General features: G+C 38.2%; 1 protein-coding gene across 11 annotated transcripts in view; it reads right to left on the bottom strand.

The window, feature by feature from the left end:
* The window catches only part of TEAD1 (TEA domain transcription factor 1), a 295,771-nt gene that overhangs the window by 17,586 nt on the left and 250,931 nt on the right, over nucleotides 1-27,254 (bottom strand). For all 11 annotated transcript variants that reach the window (XM_074273020.1, XM_074273019.1, XM_074273025.1 and 8 more), the window contains 2 exons: nucleotides 17,139-17,312; nucleotides 411-551 (listed from right to left, as the gene is read on the bottom strand). In XM_074273020.1, coding sequence (XP_074129121.1) covers nucleotides 411-551; nucleotides 17,139-17,312 — 315 coding nt within the window. The remainder of the gene's footprint in view (nucleotides 1-410; nucleotides 552-17,138; nucleotides 17,313-27,254) is intronic.

Genomic DNA, 27,254 nt, shown 5'->3' with positions numbered 1-27,254 from the left:
GCTGAATTATCATCTTGTGATGGCTCTCCTGAAGCCACAGGTAGCAGAAGTCCCTAGTTGCCCCCTTCCATCTGGAGTCTTGGCTAAGCCAACAATTGTTAAGCTAAGCAATGTCCTGGGGGTTACTTTCAGCTTTACCACATATGGAATACAGGGACTGCAGGTCAGGGACACCGTAGTCACAGAGACTTCCCACGTCCGATTCTTCTAGGTGCTTTACAAAGCTTTCTTAGAAACAATGAATGGGTGACAGTGGAAGGAAGGAAGAGGAATGAGATCCAACTCCCCCACCACCACCACAAAAAGCCAAACAAAAATCCCTCACCCTCTGCCTTCCACATTAAGTCCCCTTTATCCACAACCACAAGGAGAAAAGAGGCTTTGCACCCAAAAGAAATGAAACATCTTACCTCTACCTTCTCCACTACTTGCTTCCCGAATGAACAGACTTTGGTAGAACAGGTGATGGTCATGTTCTCTGAACTCTCATACTGACTGGTTACCCCATAGAAAGCCCCTGTGTCATCTTGAATGTTGCAGTTTAAATCCGCCTGTGGGAAAAGGTCACAGAGATGGGGAATTAATTTGTCATTGGGCAACATCAATGTGAAAGGATGAACCCTTTTGAATAAGTGGGGGGTGGGGGTGGGAAATGATTGAGAGGAGATGGGAACCACAAGGGAAGAGTGGATGAAAGGCCAGGCCCATCCAGAAACATTTGCAATAACCTGAGGATCATTTTTCTTTTTATTAAAGACAGCACTGGTCATATTTCCTTGAAATAATAAATAGCATACACCTGGATTGCTTTTTTTTTAATTTTTTTAAAGTCTTACTTAAAACAGAGCATGTGAATGAACTCCCAAAAGATCTATATCAATTCATTTAAGGAAACAGAGTATGATCTGAAGTCCAAAAATGTAGCTGAGAACAATAGTATGATGGGAGAAAATGGTACCCAGATCAGAACTTCCACATATGCAGATGCCTACAGGGAAGGAAAACAGAAATTGAAGCTTCATACTCAATTCTCTTTTCTTCTAGCTACAATTCTCTATTCATGGAATCATGAGCTCCTATGGATTCAACTGTGAGCTCTATGCAGATAACTCCCACCACTATATTTCTTAAGACCTCCATTCCCATATCTCTTAACTGCCCGCAGGACAGTTCCAATGGAAGATCCCACAGATACCTCAAACTCAAAGTCCAAAATAGAACTCAAGAATTTAAGCCCTGTATCTACCCTTCCTACTAGTTTTTTGCTTCTATTGAGGGCACCCAGGCTCTGCAATTTGAGTCAATGTTTTACTCTCATTTAACTTCCTCTAATCCAATTGCTTGTCAAATTTTTTATTGATTCCAATTCCCCAATAGCTCTTTTATTCATAATTCTTTATCTCTCCTTCATTCTAACCACCCCACATCAGACTTTCATCATCTCTCTCTCTCTCTCCAGAACTATTAGCAGTAGTCACTTCGCTGGTCACCGTGAATCTAGCCTTTCCCTTCTCCAATTCATTCTCTTCCATAGCTAAAGAAACACCTCCAAAGCACAACTGTGATAAGACATTGCTCTGCTCAAGAGGTATTAGTGGTTCATTATTTTATTGATCTCTGGGATCAAACATAAATTCCTTAGCATACTACTTAAAATGCCTCACTACCTGTCATCACTCTATTTTCACTGACTTTTTATATATAACTGTCTTAAGTTTTGAAAAAATATGCTTTATAAAAAAATCTTTAATTTCCATGGCATTTTAATGTTTCTGAAATGCTTTGTAAACAGTGTGTTATCTGATTCTCACAACATCCAAAGGAAGTAGTGCTATTATTCTGTTTTAAAAATAGGGAAACTGAGGCAGATGTTAAGTGACTTTCCCAGGATGACATATCTAGTAATTGTCTAAAGACAGATTTAAACTTAGGTCTTTGTGAATTTGGATCTAGCATTTTATCTGCTTCCCTTATTATATAATAATAATGGAGACTATAATAAGAATATCACTTCTCTGATCTGTTTGGGACAGAACATAGTGGGAACTACCAAAATTCTTCAGTAGTGCTAAATAACATTCTTTGGGTTCAGTCATCCAAAGATTCTTCAGTGAAGCGTGCTGTTATTTACTTTCTATTTCTCTTCATTTCATTCACAGACACTATTAGGAGATGTCACTAAATGTCCTCAAATTCAAATACACCATACATCTTTAAAATTCCCTTGATTTGACCTTCTAATGGTGGTTCCCAAAGGACACATCATAAACTGCCTGGAATTCACACTTGTGCTATCATATGTATGCTTGAGTCTCCTGAAAAAAAATAATCAAAGGATTCCTCCAGTATAAAGGAAATGCTCAGCATCCTTTGTTTTTAATGAACATATTAATTCCTTTAATTATAAATGATTACAAAGTAAATATTCTAAACCTTTGGGACAGGTTTCAAGTTTATTGGTCTTGTAGTTCCTAGCATTTTTCTCCATTAGAAAGACAATTCATTTCCAGTTCCTCCCCATATTTTGAATTTTCAATGAATCTAAAAATTCCCCCAATAGCTAATGTCCAAAGTGAAACAACTTTATAGTTAGAAGCTACATGCTTAACTACAGTAAAAAACAAATTTAAAAAAAACACATTGTTCAAGACATCAAATAAATTGTTGCAGCAATGTAAGGGGTCTTATTATATAGGAGCATAATTATAGAAGTTTTCATAGAAAATTCTCTGAGTTGTTTTTCCCTTTACCAATAAAATGTGTTTAGAAAATCATGTACTGTGCAAAAACACTTTTGTAGCAGCAAGGAACTGGAAATTGACTGGATGCCCATCAGTTGGGGAATGATTGAAAAAGCTATGGCATATGAATGTAATAGAGTATTAAAATATAATAATAGAATATTATTGTTCTATTAAAAATGATGAGCAGGCTGATTTCAGAAAAGCCTGGAAAGACTTATATGAACTGATGCTGAGTGAAGGGAGCAGAACCAGAGAACACTGGTCACAGCAACAGCAATATTATGTGATGATCAACTCTGATGGATGTGGCTCTTTTCAACAATGAGACAATTCAAGGCAATTCCAACAGACTTGGGATGGAAAGTTATTCACATCCAGTCAAAGAACTATGAAGATAGAAAGCGGGACAAAGTATACTATGTTAACCTTTTTTGCTGTTCTTCTTGTTTGTTTGCCTGTTTTTTTTTCCTTTCTCATGTTTCTTCCCCCCATCTTTTGATCAGATTTTTCTTATGCAGCACAATGAATATGGAAATATGTCGAGAAGAACTGCACATGTTTAACCTATATTGAATTGCTTGCTGTCTAGGGAAGAAAGAAGAAGGAGAGAGGGAAAACAAAAGGTTTTGCAAAAGTGAATTTGAACACTATCTCTGTATGTGTTTGGAAAAATAAAATAGCTTTTTTAACGATAAAAAGAAAGAAAATCATGTATTTATTTTAGGCTGTGTCTAAGTACCCATGCACAGCCATCATAATTGTAAAGTTATTATGTGCAGTCTTAGAATGCTGGACCCAGATTTAGGAAGATTTCACTAGATATTTAAGACCAAAATGGTGAACCTGATGAGAGTAAAAGTTAGGTGGAATTGTCACTGGTTGAACAGCTATGTTGATGTGCCCATGCCAATATGGTGAAAATCTCTAAAAAGGGCCAGAGGATTCTAATCCTTTCAACACATTCTGAACATCTTTGATAAAGCTATGATAGCATGTTTATCAAATTTGTAAATAATGAAGTTGGAAGAAATCTAAATTGGTATGCTTGATAGCAAAACTGGGATCCAGAAAGTCCCTACCAGGTTGCAAAAATCAGTCAAATCTAAAAAGAGGAAGTTTAACAGTGACAAACATCAAGTCCTATTTAAATTCAGTAACTCAACTGTAATTTAATTTGACAAATATTTATTAACTGTTTTATCATGTACAATGCAGAAATAGACTTGGCTTAATGGCAACTGATATGAAAAATATAATTGGTTTTTTATTGACCTCAAAGCTAATGAGTCAACAGGTTGATAGGGTCTCAAATAAAGTAAATGTTCCCCCCCCCAAAAAAAAAGTTAGGGTGATTTTATCCACCTAGAAACACCTGGTGACAATGATCCCTCCCCCTCAATGTTCATCTGCAACTGTTCTGCCATTTAAAAATCTCTGAGTGATGTTTGAGTCTCAATGAATTTAAATAATGTGCTCCAGATCACATAGCTAGTATGTAACAAGGGCAGAATTTGAACACTGGTCTCTAACTCCAAGGGCAGCATTAACTATTTCATGCTGCCATTGCCAAAGCAATCATCCCAGATAAATAGAAACAGAGTGTCCAGATTAAGGAAGTTACAAAGGTAATAAATAATACAAAGTCAGACGCTTGATCCTGGAAACTCTTCTGTTACTAATTTACTAACTTTGGGCAAGTCACTTCTTCACTTTATTCTATGGTAAGCCAGAGTGGGGTGTTAAGCACATGACACCTAAATTCGGGTCCAGTTCTGTGAAACAGGAGAGGGGAGAACCATTGCCACCGCACCTTCTTCCTTCCTGGCTTCCCTTCCCACTGATCTCTGAGAGTAAATGGAGTAAAAGGAGAATTGTTGCCTCCACACCAATCATATTCACTGGACTATAGAAGTTCACCCCCATTGCGCCATCAGTACCATAGCATGGTCTGACCCATTTCATGTGAGAGGAAAACTTACCATATCCAGGTAATGGCCAAGGGGACCTGATCAGAGGCAGATGCTCCCTATTGACTCAGGGCAGCCGAGGACCCTACCTTGGGACACATCTGGAAAAAGGTCTAGCAGAAAGCACATTCACTCAGGGAAGTGCTCGTTCCCATTTGGAAGAGGGGATGCTGATCTGTACAGAAGCAGCATCTGAATGATGAAACAGTAGGTTTGTTGACAGCATTTACCGATAGAGATTTTCGGGGACAAAGATTAGCAGAAAAGTAGCATTAGTAATGGTCGTCCCTCTTCTGCCTGCATCCCTCCCCACCAGCTTCCCCCACTCCCATTAAACCACTTGGAATTAAAACCTCAGAATATTTCTCCTCAATGAGAGACTTTCACCACGATTAATGGCTGCAGGAAGGCATTTTTAGACCACATTATACCTCTTCTTCATCCTCTCTGAACAGTAATCAAAGGACCAAGATTTCCAATTGTGAAGCAATTTTTTCCAATGGTAGCATCTGGATCATTGGCAGTGAGCAAGGGGAGTACTGCTGAAGCCTTGGGCTGCCATCCAGGCCTGCCACATGGTGAGGCTGGTGCCGGGCAGGCCAAACGGCTCTGGTCTCCCAGCTGCTCTCTCCTTCTGACTCATCACTGATTCCAAAGAACTAATGGACTCGTATTCATTGGTGAACAAGCAGAGCAAGAGGGCCACGGGGGACTGCTGGGAGAAAAGGCGGCTGCTTTCCCCAGGCCCCCTTCTAAGTTACTTTGCATACATCTGTATGCTGGTCAGAAGCCTCTTGACAGACCCTCCTTCCTCCCTCCCCCCCCTAGCCCACATTGGGAGTCTGGGGGTGGGCTAGGAGGAAATAAGAGAAGCCGGTTCTCCAGGAAAATCAATCACCCCGACTATTTTCTTTTTTTAAAGAGGGGAGTTGTGGTGGTTGATAAATGAAAAGCAAACCCTACATCTCTCTCCACGTAGGGAGAAAAGGGAGGAAGGCGAAAGGGTGAAGAGCATGTGTGGATGGCTTTTTCTGGGGGTTGCTCACTGGAGGCTGTTGTTCCGGATGGCCCATCACAAAGAGCTCAGGCTTTATTATCCGTGCCACAGCTGTTTTAAATAAGAAGAATAGGAATAAACTCAACCATCCTCTTCATGTTACTTACCGCTAATTATGGCATATATTTACATCTATAAAACAGTAGACTTTTTAAAACATCACTGAATGCCTCTTTATTGTGAAGATCCAACTCCCTATTTGAATTTCATAAACATTTAATACTTCAAAGAGTCTTAAAAGCTTGCTCTAATTACATCATGCACTGCTTTAAAGACTGGCTGTTTGCATTTCAAATGTCTGCAACTATCAGTATTCACTTAAAAAATCAATATCTGCTACACATCATAAGGTGAATAACTGGGATTTCAGCTATCGTTACAAAGCTGCTGCATTAGCCAATTATTTCAGATTAAGACAGTTAATGAAGCCTGGTAGCCATGGGATGATTTCAGGAGTTAAGCATACAGCCAGATAGAAAAATGGAGACTCCCAGTGCTGCTTATACTTCAGCTTGGTACGAAGGAGTGATTTCACAGCTCATCTGCCACCTGATGGGGGTTACTGCTGTGCTAGGGATGATCTGCACCCTCCACTAAAGGTGCACTCCATTCCCACTAATTTGTCTGCGTTCGCCTCTGAATCTCTCCTGGCATATCATCTTACATTATCAGTAGGTCCAAATGTCACTCTCTCTGCTGAGGGGACCACTGCCTTTCTGGCCATAACAGATCAGTGCCCTTGAAGTCATCCTCGACTTTTGGTTCTACCTGGTATTAGTTTGTATAGTTCTTGAGAGATGACTGCTAAATTTTCCAAGCGAATGTTTACACCTTGGAAATAGGCAAATGCTACAAAACATACCTTCATTTAATGTTTTGTTTACTGTCTAAGCTTAAGAAGGTGATGGACAAAATGTTATTAAGGCAGGATAACCTTAAAAATATGTTGGGGATACATTTTATTTCTGGCAAGTCCATTGTTAAACACTTACCAGCACATTCTAACTATCTCACCTTATAGAGCCATTTGGTTGCCAAATCTCTTCCAATTCTATCTTTACCTCAGTCCTTGTATCTGCCCCCTTTTTTCTATTTACACAGCCATTTCTCTAGGACAGCTGTAATAGCTTCCCCATTTAAGGTTTTCAAAGGTTTACATGTGCTATTTAATTTAATACCACGAAATAGGTACTGTTTGATAGTCCCATTTTACAGATAAGGAAAATGAGGACAACAGGCTAAGTGACTTGCTCAGAATCATACATAACTAGTGTCTGAAGGAAGATTTGAACTGGGATCTTCCTGACTCCATATTTAGTGCTTTTGTCCATTATTGCCTCACCCTGAATTTCATAGAAAACCAAGCATGCCAGACTTTACAAATATAGAGTTCATTTCAGTGACTTTTTAATTCCATAGAGGAAAAAAAAAGATTCAGGTTAAGAAGAGACTGTGAAAGCATTGGTGAAACACCTATCTATTCTCTGGGTTATCGGAGAGAAGGAAGTATTCTTTGACAAAATGTCAGAAAAAGAGTCAAGGTAATGTAGGGCAATGTAGAGAAGTAAAAGAGGAGCAAGAAGCATGAAATCAAATGGGCAAGAGGCACTAGCAATGGAAAGCAGAACTCTTGGGTCATGGGGGGAAGGGGCTACCACAGGGGCAAACATGGAAGAGCTGGTGGTTGGAGATATCCAGCTGTGGTCTTGCATTAATATAATTTAAACAAAAAGGAGATTGGTTTCCCTCTAAGGCACAGGATGCAGATTCAAGATATGAAAACTGCTGGAGACTTGTAAATGCTCAAAACCATTCCTTTAAAGAAATTACTGTTAAAGGGAACTGAGAAAATATTTCTTCAAATTTTTAAGTCCTGAGCAGGTAACTGAAAGGACTAAGTGGTGCAGATGTTTTTTCAACACTGCTAAAAACTGAATAAAGATGGAATTTGGAGCTGAACAATATGTTAAGATGATGTTGGAGAAGAGAATTTGAAATTCTGTGTCAGGGCTGAAGATGCATGAACTCCCGGCTCTCAGAGAGAAAGTCAGTGCTTCTCAGCAAGAGTCATGATGCGTGAATACATATATACACACACAAATACACAGATATGTTTCTCTTTATATATATATATATATAAACACATACATATATTCATACACACCATATACAGACATTTCTCTCCTATGTATGACACACACACACACACACACACACACATTTATCTGTAAGCCAAATATTAGAGAACATGACAAGTACAACAATGGGAGATCAGAAGTGGAAATACCCAGTTATTCACAAGAATATTTAGAAAAAATAGTAATAATAATTCCAGTAAACATGGCTTCAGTTCCTGGCAAAATTATACAATGTACTATTAAAGGTATGATTAGTCAGACTCAAGAAAGGAAGCAGTGATCATGAAGAACCAGCATAGCTTCATTAAAAAGAAGTTATATCACACGATTTTAATTTTCTTTTCTGACAGAGAGAATAATCAATTAAATACTGAGGTGATAGATGACCAAGGTTTTAGCAAGACATTTGACAAAGCTGCTCATGCTATTTCCACAGACAAGACAGAGAAATGTGGACTAGACAATAATAGATTTAGGCAGATGCAAAACTGCTGAATGGCCAAACAGAAAGAATAGCCATTAATGAGTCAATATCAATTGAAAAGGTCTCTTGTGAAGTGTTTCAAGAATCTGGGTTTGGCCCAGAACCAAGTCAAAGACTTACCTTAAAACATACATGACATGCTTTTAAAATCTCCAGATGACACAAAGCCAAGAGGGATAGTTAACACATTAGATGAGATAGTAAGGATCCAAAAAGATATCAACAAGCTGTAATGTTGGCATGAATCTCTAGGATGAAATTTAATAAAGTTGAGGTAAATTCTTATATGCAGGCTAAAAAAAAAAGCAATTTCAGATGTACATGATAGGGAATGTTTATTTGAACAGATCTGAGAGGTCCAGGGGACTACAAGGTCAAAGAATCAACAGAATGACTTGGGAGGATGAGGGGGCTAGAACCATGATGTTACTGGAATATGGAGCTCTAGGTGTGGAATATCCCTTCCTTGAGGGAGATCAGCAGGTTTTCCTGTAATTTGTAGTTTTAGAGAATTGACTGGGACACAGAAAAGCCAAGTTCTCATGGTACTTGAACCCAGGGCCTCCTGATTCCAAGGCCAGTCTCTCTTCTCTCCTTCACATCCTAAGTGCCTCTTAACAATATGATATGATACCTAAACAAGCTAATATGACCTTAAGACCGCATTGATTTGGCCATAAGAATGGCCAAAAATAAAGAGGTGATAATCGCTATACTCTGCTTCCATTGAGGCAAGGTTTTATTATATTTATTTTATTATATTATTATATATTATATTAAGTTATATGAAAACCATTGATAGATTGAAGGATGAGTAAAGGAAAACAACCAAAATGGTAGAGGAACAGGAAATCATGTCTTATTTTAATACTAATCCATGCTTATAAAACATTAAGATTAACAAACCACTTTCTAAAAAGCTACTTCATGACTCCATTTGGGCCTCAAAACAACCCAGTGTGGTGGGTACTGCATTTATTATTGTCCCCATTTTTCAGATAAGGAAAAATGAAGATACTGAGAAATTAAATGACTTATCTACAGTCACCCAGCTACTAAATATCAGAGCAGAATTTCCCAAGTCTTCCTGCCTTCAAGAATAACACTCTCCTTGAGATGTGTAACCAAGACTGGAAGGGAGTATCACAGCCAACTAAAAGTATGTGAAGGACAAGGCTGAAAGGCAGAGCTTAGCACCAGAAAGGAGAACTAGAAGAAGCTGGGTGGAAGCTGCCAAAAGACAGATTTACTTGATGAAAGGAGAAGCTTCCTAATCGTTTAGAGCAATCGCTAAGTGGAATGAGCAGTCTGTCCTAAGAAGGTAATTTCTACCTCACTGGATGTTTTCAAAAGTGGGTTGATCACTTGCTGGTTACGTTACGTTGAGACAAGATTCTTGTTGAGCGTTAGGTTGGATTAGCTGCCCTCTGAAATCTCTCCTGACTCAAATAATTCTGTCCTGTCATGGCCCTGGATGTCTAAACATAAAGTAAGTGAGTAATCAAGCAAATGATAGATTGTAGGAATATGAGATTTCATAAGTATTACTGAACCTAGGGAACATAATAATAAACTTTTCTACTCGCAATCCCTTCTTGCCTGAGAAACTTTTATTCAAGTCTGGGTATATAGGTATATAAAAGAGGTATACAAATCAATCATTTACTGATAATAAATCACAATTTCACAACCCCCACATTCAGTTACTTGACTCCAAATGGGGTTGCAATTGACATTTAAAAAGTTTTGATATAGAAATGTTAACTGGAAAACAATAGCATAAAGAGAAGCAACTTTCAGTAGGAACATATTTAGTAAAAAGTGAGGTAGGCTTTTGGGGCCCGAACATTTAGAAGACATATCTATACTTAGAAAATCATGAAACAGAAAAAAAAAAAGCCATAAGGTGGAGACCACTTGGATGAGACTCACTGGAGAAAGAAAAAATAATATGGTAGGAGCATATTCCAGATTACTCCATAAAGAATGGAAAACAGAAAAATGCATTTCAGTAACAGACTATAAATCTACCATAGAGTACGGAGAATACTTTTGGAGAACTCCAACTAGCCATGCATCTGCCTAAAATCTCACTCTGCTAAAATCAAGACAGCTATGAAATGTGTGACTTGCATTAATGATAATTTCATGATTCAGAAGACGGGAGGAATCACTTAGGGGACCAGTTATTCTGGGTCAGATTTTGAGCAAAAAGGAAGGAATTGGAATAGCAAAACAGAACTAACTATAACTGTGGGAAGGAGTGATAATAGAATCTTGGAGATCATGATAAAAGACATGGACAGGGAAAAAAAAAAGCAAGGGCAGCAACTTGAAGAACACAATGTCCTGAAGAAAAATGATAATAAAAATATCAGGAATGCTGAAGGGCAATGCAATGTAATAGACAGAGGACTAGATTTGGAGTAGGAAAGGATTAGATTCTAACACCAGCTGTGTGACTATAGGCAAGTTCTTTACCTTAATCTCTAAGCAACTTTCTTTGTGGCCCTGCAGCAATACTGTTTTTTCATTTAGAATTCCTTACATCAATGAAATCATAGATCTAGTTCAATGAAAAATGTTAGGAAAAGCTAAAGAAAATTTTAAAAAATATATTCAAGAAAGCATCAGTTACTAATGACCTACAGGACCCCTTTCTAATCTTTATAAAATCTTTATGAAAATGGTCTATATACTATATTAAGAGTATCATTGACAAAAAACATGAGAATGGAGCAGGCAGGATTTTTTCCAGAAATCTGAACAAGTGATGACAATGTAGAGAATATTAGAGAATATTCTGTTTATTGTTTATTACCAAGAAAAAACAAAACTCCCCCAAACATGACCAGAATGAACAAAGCAGTAAGCATTTATTAAGTACCTAATATATGCCAGCCAATGTATTAAGTGTAGCTTTGAGGGTTCTGTCCAAATAAAATATTTCCACTATGGAAGGCCATTCAGGATTCCAAGAGAGATGTAACCTATAGTTATAATGTTCAGTGAGTCTCCAATTATCAACATTAAGCCCAGAACCAAACAGGGATAGAGGCATTAGGGAATATGTTCATCTGTGCTATGGAGGATGTCTTTCTTGTACAAATTCTGAAATCATAGAGGATTTTTCCTCGATCATGAGAGTCTTCAGATTCTACCATTTGTGAATGATATTGTCCTGATACTCTGAGCATCAGGACACTGCAGCGGTCACTACACTAAGACCATGGCCTCCCTAAAGAGATAAACCTAGTAAACCATACAGCAAAAACCAAGTGGATGAAAAATGTAAATTATTCAAATTATGCAATGCAGTTTGATGGACAGCCTACTCATTATCCTGGTCAGGAATTGTGGCTGGACAATGAGTCAGACTCAGAGTTGAACTGGGAAAGGGATAAACATTTATTAAGTGCCTACTATATGCCAAGAACTAGACTTGATAATTTACAAATATGATCTTATTTGATGTTGATGGATGAAGAGATAGGGATGAATTACTTTTGAGAAATGCTCACTTTCAATGAAACCAAGATGTTACCTATTACAAAATCTCACATTTTTAGCACGAATTTTTTCCCAGTGATGTTCCATGGTTGGATATCATGAATTATCACAATCTCAGAAGACTCATATTTACAGGTGACCCAAAGGTCAATTAAAAATGGCAATGCAGACTAAGTGGGCTATAAAGACATGAGTAATATGCAAAAAGGGTATGTGTAAAAGGCATGTTTTCGACTTTTCAAAAACCCAGCACAGTGGGAGAGCAGTTAAATATCTACTGTGTTAGTAGAAGTTTTAACAACCATTTGGAAGAACAGAATAGATGTCTGAAAATAAAGGTTAGATGCTGGAGTTCTTGATACTCTTCCTCTCCCCAAAACAACTTCACCACCCCCATGGAAAGACAATATTCTTCCGAACCTAAGTAGTTATAAGTACCAGTTTTGGAAAAAAGGAAATGAAAAGGAAAAAAGCCATTTCCACTAACAGTTGTTCAAAGCATGTGGAGACCAAATTGTTCTATTCTCTTAAACTCCCCCTTCCATGAATAGCAACTAGGACATTAGGCATAAAAATGATAGACTCAGACCTATTATTTCATCTTAAATCTGATGCAATTCAATAAGAAACAGATCCAAACCCTGAGGGAGCCCAATCTGTTTGTTTAATGCGTTTCCCCCAATTTCTTCTTCTTAAATAAAACCTAGGCAGTTTATCTACAGCATCTGCCATGTTGTCAAATGACTATGACTCAATTCTTTTGAAGATACAAGCATCTGTACAAAGCTGCCTCAGAGAGCTTTATTTGGAGAACTTCAGTGCTAAACCCAATACTTTCTTTTTCCTTCTTTCCTCCTTTTTCTCTTTTTTCAAAACTTAAAATCTAGCCCATGATTTGGGATGAGGAAAACCGTTCTCCCAAAGGCCTCTCAGACTTGGCCTTTTTTTAATCCTTACTACCCAGCTCCCCACACCCCAGGAAATCAAATGCTAATTTAATATGTTCCTTGTCTTTCTCAAGTAAGCAAGGGAGAATAACCACCCTTTTTACTTTAATATTGAGTTCTTTTCAATATAATAATAAAAATCTATACCTTTCTTCCTTATCTGAGAATTCACCCTGAACACCTGAAAAGCCAACCGTCTGCCTCAGTTTCCACATTTATAAAGGAAGGAAATGGCAAACCGCTCCAGTATCTTCGAAAAAAGGGAGGCACAGATGTGGATACCACTGAAAAACTGCAAATCTAAAATACACAACTTAATAATTTGTAAAAATGACAAGATTTATTAAATTAATGAATATAAACAAAGCTCTAAAGACAACACTTCAAAGGAAACTAACTCTTCAAGTATTTTAGTATATCAGGGTTAGGCAACTTGTTCATTGCCACTAATAGAATAAGTAGTATGTGAAACCAGGCATTAATTAATTTAAGACGTATTTTATGATTACAGGATCAAGATTTTGAGCTGGAAGGAACATTAGAAGGCGTCTAAATCTAAGCTGCTAACCTCAAAGATGAGGAAAACCAAGAGAGATTAAATAATTTAATTAATTGATTAAATTAATTTACTTGAATCCATATAGTAATGGAACCTGGATCTAAACTCTGGCCCTTGGCCTCCAAATCCAGCCATCTTCCCAGCATACCATTTATTGTCCTTAACAAGAAATTTAATTATGCTGCTCAATAAAAGCACTTCACAAAGCATAAAGTTCTATATAAACGTGAGTTTTAATCACACGCGATTCTTAACTGAAGTACTCTGCAAACCAAGATGCACTATGTAAATATGAAGGTTATATTGTTCTTTATCACAGTCAATCTCTGGCGGATGCTGATCTAAGGTTTCACATGTGGCTTGTACACCACACTGGGCTGGACCCAACACACCTCTGAGCTGAAGCCCATTAATCTGTAACTCCCTGGCCCCATCTCTGAGAATGTGTCTAGCATGCTGGCCATATAAACAACACCGGGGGAATGTTTAACCTCCTGAAGAGTCAAAGTAAACAAGAGATGCCTAAGTACTTTCCAAACTACTTCTGCAGCAACTGACCCTTGGCTGTAATCAATGTGCCAATGAGAAGTGATTCCTCCAAACAGGGCTGAAGCACTTACAAGAAAGACAAAATAGCATTTCTTTAAAAACTCCTCTACCCCTCCAATTTGTTTCATTAGCTTAGATGGGACTTCCCACACCTGTTAAATTTTCCAGCTGTCTGAGTTCCTTATTTCTCAACCCATGTTTACTTAAGGCCTCAAGTCTCCTGGGTCAGTAATATAATATTTTACTGCATTTCTCACCCCCACCCCTCATGCTGATGAGCCTCTCCTTATTTAGACCACTAGATGGCAGCTCCCAATTCAGAAAACAGATTGTCACCGGGCATTTATTTATGAGCAAAAAGCATTTTTGTGATAGTCAATGGTTACTTCACAATTCAAGTCTCTGAGTTTGTGGAAAACTTTAGTCTAGAAGCTGACACGCTAACAAAGTAAAAGGAAAGTAAACAAACCAAGCATCTGCAAAAGCTGCACTCAAAGGGCTTCATAAATTGGAGCTCAAATGCCCAGGCTCTGGCTTTATTTTTTTTTTTTTTATTCTCATGTAAAGATGTAGAGAAAGACAAGCTGAATGGATTCTTTTAGAGTAAAGAGCAACACCGCATCAGAACTGGGAAGAATAAGGAGGCTTTTAGTGGCTGGAATATTTTGCCTTCAGTACCTACGGGATAAAGTAATTTAACTTTTGGGGGCTGCCTGTGAACCAAAAAGCAGATGTGTGTGCGCACACGTGTGTATATACATTCTGTGTGTGTGTGTGTCTCTCTCTCTCCTCTTCCTTCCCCCCTCTTCTCTCTCTCCCTCTTTCCTTACCTCCCTCCCCACCTTACCCGCCCCCTCAGTGAGGTCCACCAGCTGTCCAAGTTCCTTAGTTCTCCAGGCATGTTTATTTACTTAATGAGGAGAAGGGGATTAAAAATGAGGCTTGGTTTTTAGTGTCCCCACCTGTTCTGAAAACCCTTCCTCATATTCACTCATCCAAGACTCTCCATCCCGACTAATTGGACAAAAGTCCATAAATAAAAACCACCAGCTCATCTCTACTCCCTGCACAAGAAGTTCATTTTGCTTTCCTAATAAAACTGTTAATAAATGTATAATCAAACTCATTGTTGGTCAAGAAAACCCCACCATGTGATATTATTGGGTAACATGCTGACCCGATCATAATATTGTTCCAGGGAATGGGCTGTCCCTCTATGAAACACCTCTTCTTCTGGGACAAGCTGGGGGTGTTTGGCAGAGTGCACATGTTTCAAACTGTCTCCCACAGTACATATGGCGGCATCTAGCACAGTTTCCCCTTTCCTCCTCTCCTTGGAACATCTAATATTGTCAGAAACAACTTAGACCTTTTAGGAGAATGTGGGAGTGCAGTGGGAGGAAGGAAAGAAGCTGTAAAAGGCAATATTACAAAGCAAGGAACTGGCGCAAAAATTAATCTATGCCCCCACGAAGATGATTTTTTTTTAAAATTCACTTTTTCCTTGAAATACCACCAATTCAAGATTCACAAACTTCTTTTTTTTTTCTCGAATATGTTAATACTTCTGGGGAAGAATAAGAGACTTTTTAGTCATTCACAAATGAGTATTGTCACCTATGGAACCTTAGGCAAATCATTGTATTTTACAAGCTTCAGTTTTCTTCATCTATAAAACAAGATCAGACTAAATAAATGATCTCTAACATCCCTTTTAGCTTTAAGTCTGATGTTATGGTGTTAAATCAGACTGCTTTTTTCCAAACCTAAATTAGTGATCAATAGCACTAATAATAAGAATTGAGATCTTTTTTGGGGGGAGGGAGGCAGAATGAATTATAGAGGGAGGTGATTTTGGAAACATTTGCAGTATATGTATAAACAAATTACAGTATAAGACAAATTGGAATGGAGAGGGGATGTTGTAGGGAAGCATGAGGAGATCTTAGGACAATACCAGGGGAACTGAGGAAGAATATTAATAGGTTGGAAAAAGGTTTTTTAGAAAAAGGAAGTGGTTTTGGTATTGGCTAAGAAAAAGACTAGCTGATCAGTGGAGTAGGTTAGGTTCACAGGACAAGACAGTGAATAACTATAGTAATCTAGTGTTTGAGAAACCCAAAGACCCCAACTTTTGGGATAAGAATTCATTATATGACAAAAACTGCTGGGGAAACTGGAAATCAGTATGGCAGAAATTAGGCATGGACCCACACTTAACACCACATACTAAAATAAGATCAAAATGGGTCCATGATTTAGGCATAAAGAACGAAATCATAAATAAATAGGATAATTTACCTCTCAGACTTGTGGAGGAGGAAGGAATTTGTGACCAAAGGAGAACTAGAGATCACTACTGATCACAAAATAGAAAATTTTGATTACATCAAATTTAAAAAAAGCTTTTGTACAAAAGAAAAAGGAGGTGGGAAGATGTCAGTAACAAATTTGGCCTATTTTGAAATTCTGTTAAGTGCCCCCCCCAGAAAAGGGGGGAGGGAGGGTTTGAGAGAATGAGATTCATTTTTTTCTTTCCTGATGCATTCCATGTAATTGGAATTGCAAAGATCTGGAACACCTGGCCAGTGCTATCAGAGGTATCAGTTCATTTATGAGTTAAATAAATGTGTATGTGTGGACTAGTCTGCAATTTCGGCATGCTGAATGAAGTATGCAACTTATTAACACTCCTGAGTGGGGCCCAAAGCAGATTAAAATATAATTAGGAAATATTTAACAAAATTTTAAAAGACACAATAAAACATAAATAAAATTATATTTTAAAAGCATCAATATATGGCCCATGAGGCTCCTTATGTATGGATCAGTGTCCCCTTTTTCTATCTGAGTTTGATAGAGCTGATATGCAGTGTGGCTTCTGTCAGGAAATGTGCTCCCTGTCCCCACACAACGATCCACATTTTAAAATCCATTTTCTTGAAACTGAGGATTGGTTCTTGCCTTTATCAACTAGAGGACTGTGCTTTTTTTTTTTTTTTTTTTTAATATCCCCATCTCAGACAATCCTCCCCACTGCCAGACATGAGGAAAGACCTGAGTTGATATTGAGAAATGAGCAAAAAGATGAACTACAGTGCTCTTCCACCTGCTACAACAGACTTCATTACCGAACATACGACAAATATACAGGAATCACCCAGCAGTTGGTATCTTACTCACCCAGAATTTTACAAGGAAGAAGGCATTCTGAGGACCCTTTCCAAACAATTCCTTTAAACCACCTTTCTTCTCAGGAAATTTGTCATAAATCTGACGAATGTCCACTGATTCAAGCAAAGGGTCACTGTAAGAATGGTTGGCGTGGCCAATGTGCACGAAGAGATGTTTGTTGTACTGGAAGAAACCAAAAGACATAACGTTACCCCTCACAACCCACTGCAGACTCCTCCAGAGACACCATTAATGCACATTCTCGGGGGGATATTTTGGGGGCTGTTTCTTTGACTAAACCGATACTTCCCTTTCTCACAGGCAGAAGATGTAAAATATGTCAGCAACAAAGATGATCTTTTGGGGGTCACAAAAGAGATTAAAGACCTGGGTGTGGAGTCAGAAAAACCTGCCCTGAAATCTTGTCTCAGCTATTTGCCAGCTGTGTAATCCTAGGCACACAACTTAATATCCTCATCTGTAAAATGGGGATTAATATTTGTATGTACCTCATAAGGTTCTTTTGGGGGGGGTAAATGCAACCTTTCAAGTGCTACAGAGAAGTGAGCCATTATCATTAACTCTTCAAAACCGGCTTGAAGTTTCCCCCTGTGACTTAGACAACAGCTTTCCTTTTTAGGAATCTAGTGAGTCCCCCAAAAAAGGAATACTGCCAAAATAGACAATAAGGTGGGGTTAAAGTTTTTAAATAAAGCAGCAAAAAGCTAAAGTTTAAGGCAATTTTTAAAAATTATGCAAGTAAGACAATTATCTAATACAAAAAAAATTAATAATCTCCAACATAAAGCAGAATTTCTGAGAGATGGCCCAGTTAAAGTGCCAAAGGATTGACTCTGCTCGTGTTTCAAATGGCTGGTGGTGGATATTTTCCTTTGGTTCCTGTTCTTTAGAGGAGTCACATCTGGATATTCAGTTAAGGTCATGTTGGGGTGAGTCATGTGCCCTTGCTCTGGTTCAAGCTGACATGGATTAAGCGCCTGACCCACCATCAACAGGGCATGTGTTTGGAGCTGTTTCTCCAAAAGGGTGTGGGACGTTTTAATGAGTGAATGGACAATGCACAACAGCACTCAGGATAGAAATAAGGGTACCCCTGCTGGCGGAGATTCTGGGAAGGCTGGAGACCTTCAGGGAAAAGGCAATGCTTACGGTCTCTGATGGATGGCATCATGCATTGGGAAAATAGAACAATGATGAAGATGTGGCCAAGGAAAAAACTACACAGCCCCTTAAAGAGAATCGAGCAAAAATCATGGTTGGTACCCAAGTTCCTCTTTTGTTATGGCCATTAACACAGAAGCAGCCACAACAGAATCACTAGGGATTCAGAGCACAGCAAATAGGTTGTTTATCTGATCTCTGACAGAGATAGGGAGAGACAAAAGGAAATGACTATGTGAGCTCTATTAAATGACTTCCTAGGCTTGCTTAAAGCCCCACTAAAATTTCACCTTTTATAGAAAGCTTTTCCCAAACCTTCTTAGTTCCAGGGCCTTCTCTCTGTTAATTATTTCCTATTTATTATATGTGTATGTGTGTGTGTGTGTGTGTGTGTGTGTGTGTGTGTGTGTGTGTGTGTGTGTGTGTTTGCTTCCTATATGTTTGTTTGCATGCTATTTTTCTATTTTAGATTAGAAACTCCTGTAGAGTAGGAACTGTCTTTTGCCTCTTTTTATGTCCCCAATGCTTAGCACATTACCTGGTACATAGTGGTCACTTAATAAATAAGGATTGATTGGTTTCTAAATTTTAATCCCCTGGGAAGGATGGAAATAGGAGACAGCTCTTCCTGATCCTGGCCTTTATGTACCTAAATTTAAATCACCTACCTTCTATCCATGCTATGGGATAACAGGAAAGCCAATTAGATTTTCAGAAGCTCAGTTTACACATGTATAACATTAGGGGGAAGAGGTGGGAATGATATTTCTCCTAATTACCTCATAGAACTACTGTAAGGGTATACTTTACATGCCTTAAAACTCTACATAGGGATAGGCACAATGGATAGAGCACCAGCCCTGAAGTCAGGAGGACCCGAGTTCAAATCTGGTCTCAGACACTTAACACTTCCTAGCTGTGTGACCCTGGGCAAGTCACAACCCCAACTGTCTCAGGAAAAAAAAAACAACTCTATATAAATGAGTATCATTACTATTATTGGTTGGAAAGGAAAATGGGTGCTTTTTCCTAACCATATATTAAAACCTCAGAAAGATGCCAAGAAAATGAAGACTTATAGAATTTGTCCATTAAACAAGATGTTGTAACTGAGAAGTGACCCAAAAGAGGACCTTCCAGCTCTCAGAAAGTGAAATAGGCAGAGATGGAAAATCGTATTGTTATGACTGTTAATAAAAATAAAAACCTCACAAAGTTACAAGGTACTACTGACCACATACAGAATCATGGCCCTAATGAGTCAATCATGACTCCTCATGGAATCAGGAAGACTTGCCTTTAGATCTCATCTTAACACAAAAGTCACTGAATTTATTTGTCTCAGTTTTCTAAACTGTAAAATGGGGATCATGATAGGACCTACAATCATAATAGCTGGGTTACTGTGAGGGTCCAATGCATTAATATTTGCAAAAGAAAGCTTAACATACTGTGGAGTCCCTGGCAAACAGCATCACAGAAATCCTCACTCTTTTCCTTTCCCATTCTCCTTCCAGTCCCTGGGCTTTTTGTACAACTGGAAGCTTCTGAATTAGCTGAACAACTTGGAGATCAGAAAAATCCGTGATTCAGAAAAATGAAAATGATCCTACAGTTTCTATTGAAGTTTAAAGGAAAAAAATATTGTAGGAAACAAAAACATATTTAAGGCTTTATTTTAACATGGAATTCTCTGCTCCATGAAAATCTTTATGTTTCCTTCACATGGAAAGCAAGTTAGAGAAAATATTCAGGAACATGGGTCAGATCATGAGAGTCTTCCCAGCTTCAAGATATCCAACAGTCCAAAAGGCAGATGTAACAGTTGTCTCTAGGTCCTGCCAATGAGCCAAATGCTACTGCACCAAAAATTCCAGTATGATATAACAGATCAGACAGCTGAAACACCACCAGACACACACACACACACACACACACACACACACACACACACTCACTCACTCTCTCTCTCGTTATATATATTTGAAATATATGTATTATGCATAAATGTACAATCTGATACAGAGCAGGGGTAGGGTGTGGAGTGAAGGTGGAGAATGGGATATGTGTACCATACAGGGAGGGGTAATTACATTCTCTACATGCTATGTTGATAAATGGATCCACTGTTTATAGAATTGGTTAGGGCAGATGAGTCCTGTTTGTATACAATGTTAAATCATGTTGGGGTCATAGGCTCCAAAAATTTAAATGAAAGGCCCCAAAGTATCTCCTATAGTGGGAGCTAATGAAATCACTATGATTTAAGTGTAAATGAAAACAAGCTCCAAACCAAATGGAAGTAATCTGTTAATATGACTTTATTATTCCCACCTTAATCCACTATTGGAGGATAAAACTCTAGAGTAGTTTGCATAAAGGAAGGGAGAAGCTCCTCCTATCATTATACCCTTTTTAATCTCTATTTTACAGTTTTGTAGATGATCTTTCAAGTCTAATTATAGTATTGTGTCTGTAGGAAAGGAATATAGGGAAAGCACAGGCAGACAAAAAGAGGTCCCAAGATTGGTTGCAACTAACTAGGCCTGGAGAACAAGGGATCCCTCGATCTTTCCTTCTAGTACTACTTCTTTTACATTTGAAAAAACAAAAAACAAAACCAGCCACTTACTCTCCCCCTAAGAAAGTTTCTCCCAAGATGTGCTGTCCTTGGCAGCTGGGACAGCAGGCTCTGAAGCTGCCCAGAAATGGTAGTTTCTGTTCAGCTCTAACAGCTGAGGAGGAAAACCTTCCATCTCTGGAGAAGCCCAGTGCAGCTCCACAGAGCTCGGAGGAAGCAAAGCAGTTTTATGTATAAGAGAACCGGAAAGCATCAAGTCTGGACCAGGCTCTCCCTCTGGAGTCATTTACCAGCACAGAAGTGTCCTACTCATCCAAGTCTTTAGACAATCGCTCTTTCTGAACTTGTCTTCTAAAAATTCTAAATATGTGAAGAATGCAAAACAATGATAAAAAATGATTGTTGTCAGATAGTAGCAAGAGAAAAATTATAATCCACTTAAGAATTTAAAGGAATGGCGATAAATAAGGAAGTCTTATCAAAGGATGCTAGCAGACAAGTTGTAACAGGGAAAGGAAAAAAGTTATCAAGATTCATTTTTCAGCAGTAACTCAGACATCTGCATGTTCAAAATTGTTGTGCTGAGGAACACCTATTCTCCAAGACCAGGAAAGCAGGAATCACCTGGTGATTCTAAAGACAGGAGGAATGAACAGATAACTTTGTCAAAGCACAGACAAAGGAAGTTAAAATATTATGAAGGATGGAAGGAAAATGCACTTAGCAAACACTTAGTGACAAAATACTGTGCTAATTGGTGAGGATACAAATAGAAGCAAGGCTCCTCCTGTTCCGGAAGAGCTCACTCACATTCTGAGAGAGGGAAGCAACTATGTTTCAACTGTAAATCAGACTGCCAGGATGGACTTCAACTAAGCTCTCTTGCTCCTTTGTGAAATTATAAAATGTTAAATTATGTCACCAGTGAATAGGAGGGTGGAGAAGGAGAAAAGATTTCGTCTGTGTAGTTTTCTCCCAATAGAATATTAGCTCCTTGAGGGCTGGGATCATTCTCTGTTTGCTTTTGTAATCTCTGCACATGGGACTGGGTACTGCATATAATAGGTATATACTTAATAAAGGAAAAGCTCTACAAGTAACTGGAGTTCTCTATTAGCCAGCAAGGAAAGTACAAGGATCCCTTTCTCCACTTCATTTTTATTTTCTAGAGCAGGGGTTCTCCAACTACTGCCCGAGGTCCAGATGCTGCTGCCCGGTTATGGCAAATGGGCTGAGGGGCAGAAACCAAGTGTGAGCTTTTGTTTTTACTATAGAACGTCTTCCAACAATCCGAGGGACAGTGAACTGGCCCCTATTTAAAAAGTTTGAGGACCACTGTTCTAGAGGGTTTCCTTTATCATCATTTCTTTCTTTCCCAAGGACAACTGCCATGATGAAGAAGGAACTTCTCACCAGATCAATCATTGTCCACATCCATGGTCTACCCTTCCTGGCTAGTCTCCAAGTAGAAAGGAGGATGCTGGATTTATACAGTCCTTTTTCAAAAGGAGGTAATCTTTAGGATGGACATACATGCCTAAATATTAGAAAGGAATTATCATTGGGAAAGCAGATGGATAGAGTCAACACTGACCAAGAAAGAAGATGAGCACTGGCTCCATGGTGAAATGGAGAGAAGACCATTGCTTCCAGATGTATTCAGTTGTCCTATGATCTCAGTTTAATGAAGAAAGTAGCTTAACACCCAAAACAGCCCTGAAATATTCCCCTAAATCTGCCAAAGAGAAAGGTTTTAGCAAAAGGTACAATAAGGGGGAGCTGGCTCACCATGAACTCTTTTTTCAGAATGAGTCATATTTTAGAACCAACCAAGCTGATAACCAACCTGCAAGGCCTGATAACCTTGTTAAGACTCATATCGGAAAACCACCCACCCACCATGTTCCACAGGGAGATCATTCTTTCCAAGCACATAGAAAAAACCTGGAGCTTCACTAACATAAACCCTAAAACTTTAAATAAAGGGCCAAGCTTGGGCAGCAAGATCCAGGTTCAAATGCTTTTTTTCTGACACTTACTAACCGCCCGTAGGCATTTACTGACTATGGACAAGTCAACAATCATTGAGTCTCATGGGTTTCTTCATCTCACACGGGATAATAAAACTTATAATACCTATGCAATTCCATACTTTTGCAATGGCTCTCCTTAGTCTTATCACTACTTTCTACACTGGGAATCCTCTCTCTTTATCTCTGCCTTTTCCTTCTGCTTTTTCCTTCAAAATTTAGCACAAGGGTCACCTTCTGCAAGAAGACTTTCCCAACCCCCCTAGTAGCTAAAATCTTCTCTTCTGAGGTTTCCTTCTACTTACTCTGTAGGCATCTTGTACATGTCTAATTATTTACATGCTCTCTTTCTCTATTTGCACAGTCATATGAAATACAAATATGATAGATGTATGATGAACATATAAGAATGCTACACATTTGTTTGATGCCTTATGTTAGAAAAGCATTTTCATACCCTTCACTCCACCCACTCCCTAATTTGATCTTTACAACCACAGGAACAAAAAAAAAATCACAATGATACTATTTCTCCCCATTTTCCAGATGAGAAAAATGGGGATCTGAGGGATTGGGTGACTTGTATAAGTTCAGAAGACTAGAAAATTCTGGACAAGGGTACTTGAATCTAGTCCTCCTAGTACCATGTTAAGGGGGCTTTCCATTATCCTAGCTAAGCTGCATTCCCATAGTGTACATCAAATATGTGTTATGTATTAGGCTTGAAAGAAGAGATCCCAAGGTTACCATGTAGTCTTTTACAGAAGGGCCTAAAGATAATCGTTATCTAACAGGAAATTTGTGCATGACTCCTTCCTAGGCACAGTGACTAATCAGGCAGCCAAAGAAGGCAGAGGACATCATGGCACTCCATGTGTCTTGCCAGTTTTAGGCTTAAAGAAGGTAGAACTGCTAAGAAGAACCGGAATTCCCCACAGGGAGAACAGAACTCTTTGTACTGCTGGGAAAAAGTGATGATTTCCACTCATATCTGGTGTCATTCATGGAAATGGATCTAGACAATCACCTTCCCTAACTCCTGAGATTCAGTTTCCCAAAAGGCTACAGGGCTTTCCAATCTTACTATTCCCTTATTTCCCTCTACCAAAGCTAGGCAGGAATGATTTGGCTTCCTTTTATCTTTCTCTTTATGTATCATCAATAGTCACCCTAAAGAGTCCACAGTTGGAATGGTTCTGGCTAGAAAGTACAGATTTTGATATGAAATATGCAAAAAGCCCATTTTCATCTATTACTAACATTTTCAGTCTTCTCCATAGAATTTTTTGTTTTCCCTTGTGTTTCTAGTAGAGTCAAGTTTCACAGCATTATTTTGGCTAACTTGATTATATACTAACATCAACAGCTACCAAAACTGGGGGAATAGCACACTTTTATATTCCAACAGTTAAAAGTCAGCAGAGGGAGCTCATTACAACACTTACTTCCTTCTCTCTATGATCTAAGAAAGAGTGTAGACCATTTCATTTGCTGAGCACAGAATAGGGAGACGACTGTGAATCCATCTGTACCACCAAACCATCCAAGGCACCTCCATATTGATATCTAACTCTGGGATCAGAAATCAGGCAGATTCTAATGGTCTTTTCTCATTGTTCACTCTTCTCAATCTCTCCATAGCCTTTGACCCTGCTTATAATACACTTCTTTTGTATTCTTTCTCCTCTCGGGATTACCATGCTACTTCTTTATTTCAGGCTCCTTAAGCTGAATCTTCCTCCCATCATGCTTATTAACAGTGGATGTCCATCCCCTAAGGGTCTATCCTAGACTGTTCCCTTCTCTCTGGATATTATCTCCCTTAGTGATCTCAATAGCTCCCACAGACACAATGACCATCTGTATGCAAATAATTCTCAGATCCATTTATCCAGCCCTAAACACTCTTCTGACCTTTCCCAGTCTCACATCACCAATTACCTACTGAATAGCTCTAACTGGATGTATATATCAAACTCAACATGTCCAAGAAATCTCATTATCCTTCTCCAGTAAATCCTCCTCTCTTATTCCTATTACTGCTGAAAGCCCAGCACCTTTCCATTTACCTAGACTTCCAAAGTTGGTGTCAACCTTGACTTCTCACTCTAACTCTCAGCACATATCTAATCTTCTGCTGAATCTTGTAGATTCCCCTTTAGAACATGTATGTATCTCCTTTACACTCATACAGCCCCCATCTTCACCTCCTGCTTGGACTATTGTAATAGCCTGCCTGTTGGTCTGGCCATGTCACCATGTGCAGCCCCACTCCTCATTTATTAATTACATTTATTTAGTTGCTCCTCATTTATTACTTCCAGGACCAAAAGTTAAATCCTTTTTGGCAAATAAAGTTCACTAAAAACCCTGTCTTTCCTCTTCTTCCAGTCTTCTTACACTTTATTCACTTTTATGCATTTTATACAATCTAACAATTACCTTTATGCTATCCTTCACATATTACCCTCTATCTTCTGCCTGCAGTTTTTCAATGATCCCCTCCCCACACCTCCAATCTGGAATGTTCTCCCTTCTCACCTCCAATTATGACTTTCCCAGTTCCCTTCAAGCATTGGCTCAAACCTCAGCTTCTGCAGGACTTCCCCAGTATCCCCTTCTGCCTGTGCCTTCCCTATGAAGCCACCTTCTATTTACCCTGTATATATATATATTTGCATGTCACCCCCCCATTAGAATTCAAACCCCTTGAGAACAAGAACTATGTTTCTGCCTTACTTTGTATTGACTGAGCTTAATATAATGTTTCGTCCATAATAATATGCTTGTTGATTGACATAAAACAAATATTTGAAGCTATTTAATAATGAAATCCAGCTAAGTCCTCTAACGGTTGATATTTTTTATAGTGCTTGATTCTTTAAAAATTAAATTTGTATTCTTAACTTTTGTTTTTATAATATTTCCATTTCCATAGATATTTCTCCCTAATCCCTCCCCAAAGTCATCTCTTTGAATGAATATAGAGAAGAAAGCAGGCTAATAAAATGCCAAAAGGAAGAAAATGGCTCTGGCAAACTAACCAAATATTGAAAAAGTATACAATATACATTAATTCCACAACTGTAATTCCTCTGTCTCTACAATGAAGCTAGGGAGATGTCTTCTCATATCTCTTTTTTGGGACCAAGCTTCTTCATCCTTTTTTTTCTTTTTTCTTAATTATGTAGCAATTGATTTCAATTGTTTTGTTATTGCTACTGTATTTTTGTAGCCACTGTGTAAATTGTTTTCTTGGTTCTGCTTATTTGACTTTGCAGCAAGCAGTAGTTAAAATTAAAGCTTTCATCTTTTCATGCTTCTTTGTATTCATCATATACATTGGTTTAATGGCTCAGAAGAAATGCAAGATATTCAGAGACTCCACCCCAAATGTTTAGAGGGACTATGTGTCTGACCTGTGTGGTGGTGCATTCTGAGTTCATATTGGTCTGATTAGCCACAGTCATACACATTAACTTGACTTTCTCACTGTATTGTCATTTTGAGCCTCTTCGAGAATAAAGGACAACGATTCTTTTTGTACAGAAAAATAACTGTATGAACATGTATATATATATTGTATTTAACATATATTTTAACATATTGAACATGTATTGGTCAACCTGCCATCTGGGGGAAGGGTAGGGGGAAGGAGGGGAAAAGTTGGAACAAAAAGTTTTGCAATTGTCAATGCTGAAAAATTACTCATGCATATACCTTGTAAATAAAAAGCTATTTAAAAAAAAAAAGAATAAAGGCCAACTATTTATAACCTTGAAATCTTTTTATGAAACTGGTAACATCCTATGGCATTTGTGCATAGCCATTTCTCAATCTGTGGGCGTCTATTTTGTTTTTTATTTCTTTGCTAGTATGAAAAGTGCTGCTACAAATATTTTTGTGTATATAAAACCTTTTTTTTGGGGGGGGTCATAAAGCTCTATGGAATTTGTGCCTCACAGTGGAATCTCTGAGTCAAGGATATGGATAGACATTTTTGTTACTTTATGTAATTGCAGATAACTTTCCAGAATGGTTGGACCAATTCATAGCTCTTTCAACAATACAATAATATATAATAAAAATCTTTTGATAATTGTTGATTATTCCCATTTTTTGTCATTTTTGTTAAGTTGAAACCTCAAAGTTGTTTTGATTTGTATGTCTGTTATGTGATTTGAAGCAATGTTTCAAATAGTTAATAGTTTAAAATTACTTTTTTGTAAAGGTAAGTATTAAAGCTTCAGTTTTCTCCGTTTTAAATGAACAGTTTTGAGCTGGTGGGATTTCCCAGTTATCTAGCTCTTCCTGCCTCTAAGCTGAGTACTA

The sequence above is a fragment of the Sminthopsis crassicaudata genome, chromosome 6 (genome assembly GCF_048593235.1).
Source record: "Sminthopsis crassicaudata isolate SCR6 chromosome 6, ASM4859323v1, whole genome shotgun sequence".
Taxonomy (NCBI): Eukaryota; Metazoa; Chordata; class Mammalia; order Dasyuromorphia; family Dasyuridae; genus Sminthopsis; species Sminthopsis crassicaudata.
The sequence above is the reverse complement of the archived record's forward strand: the minus strand, read 5'-3'. Positions and strand labels throughout refer to the sequence as shown.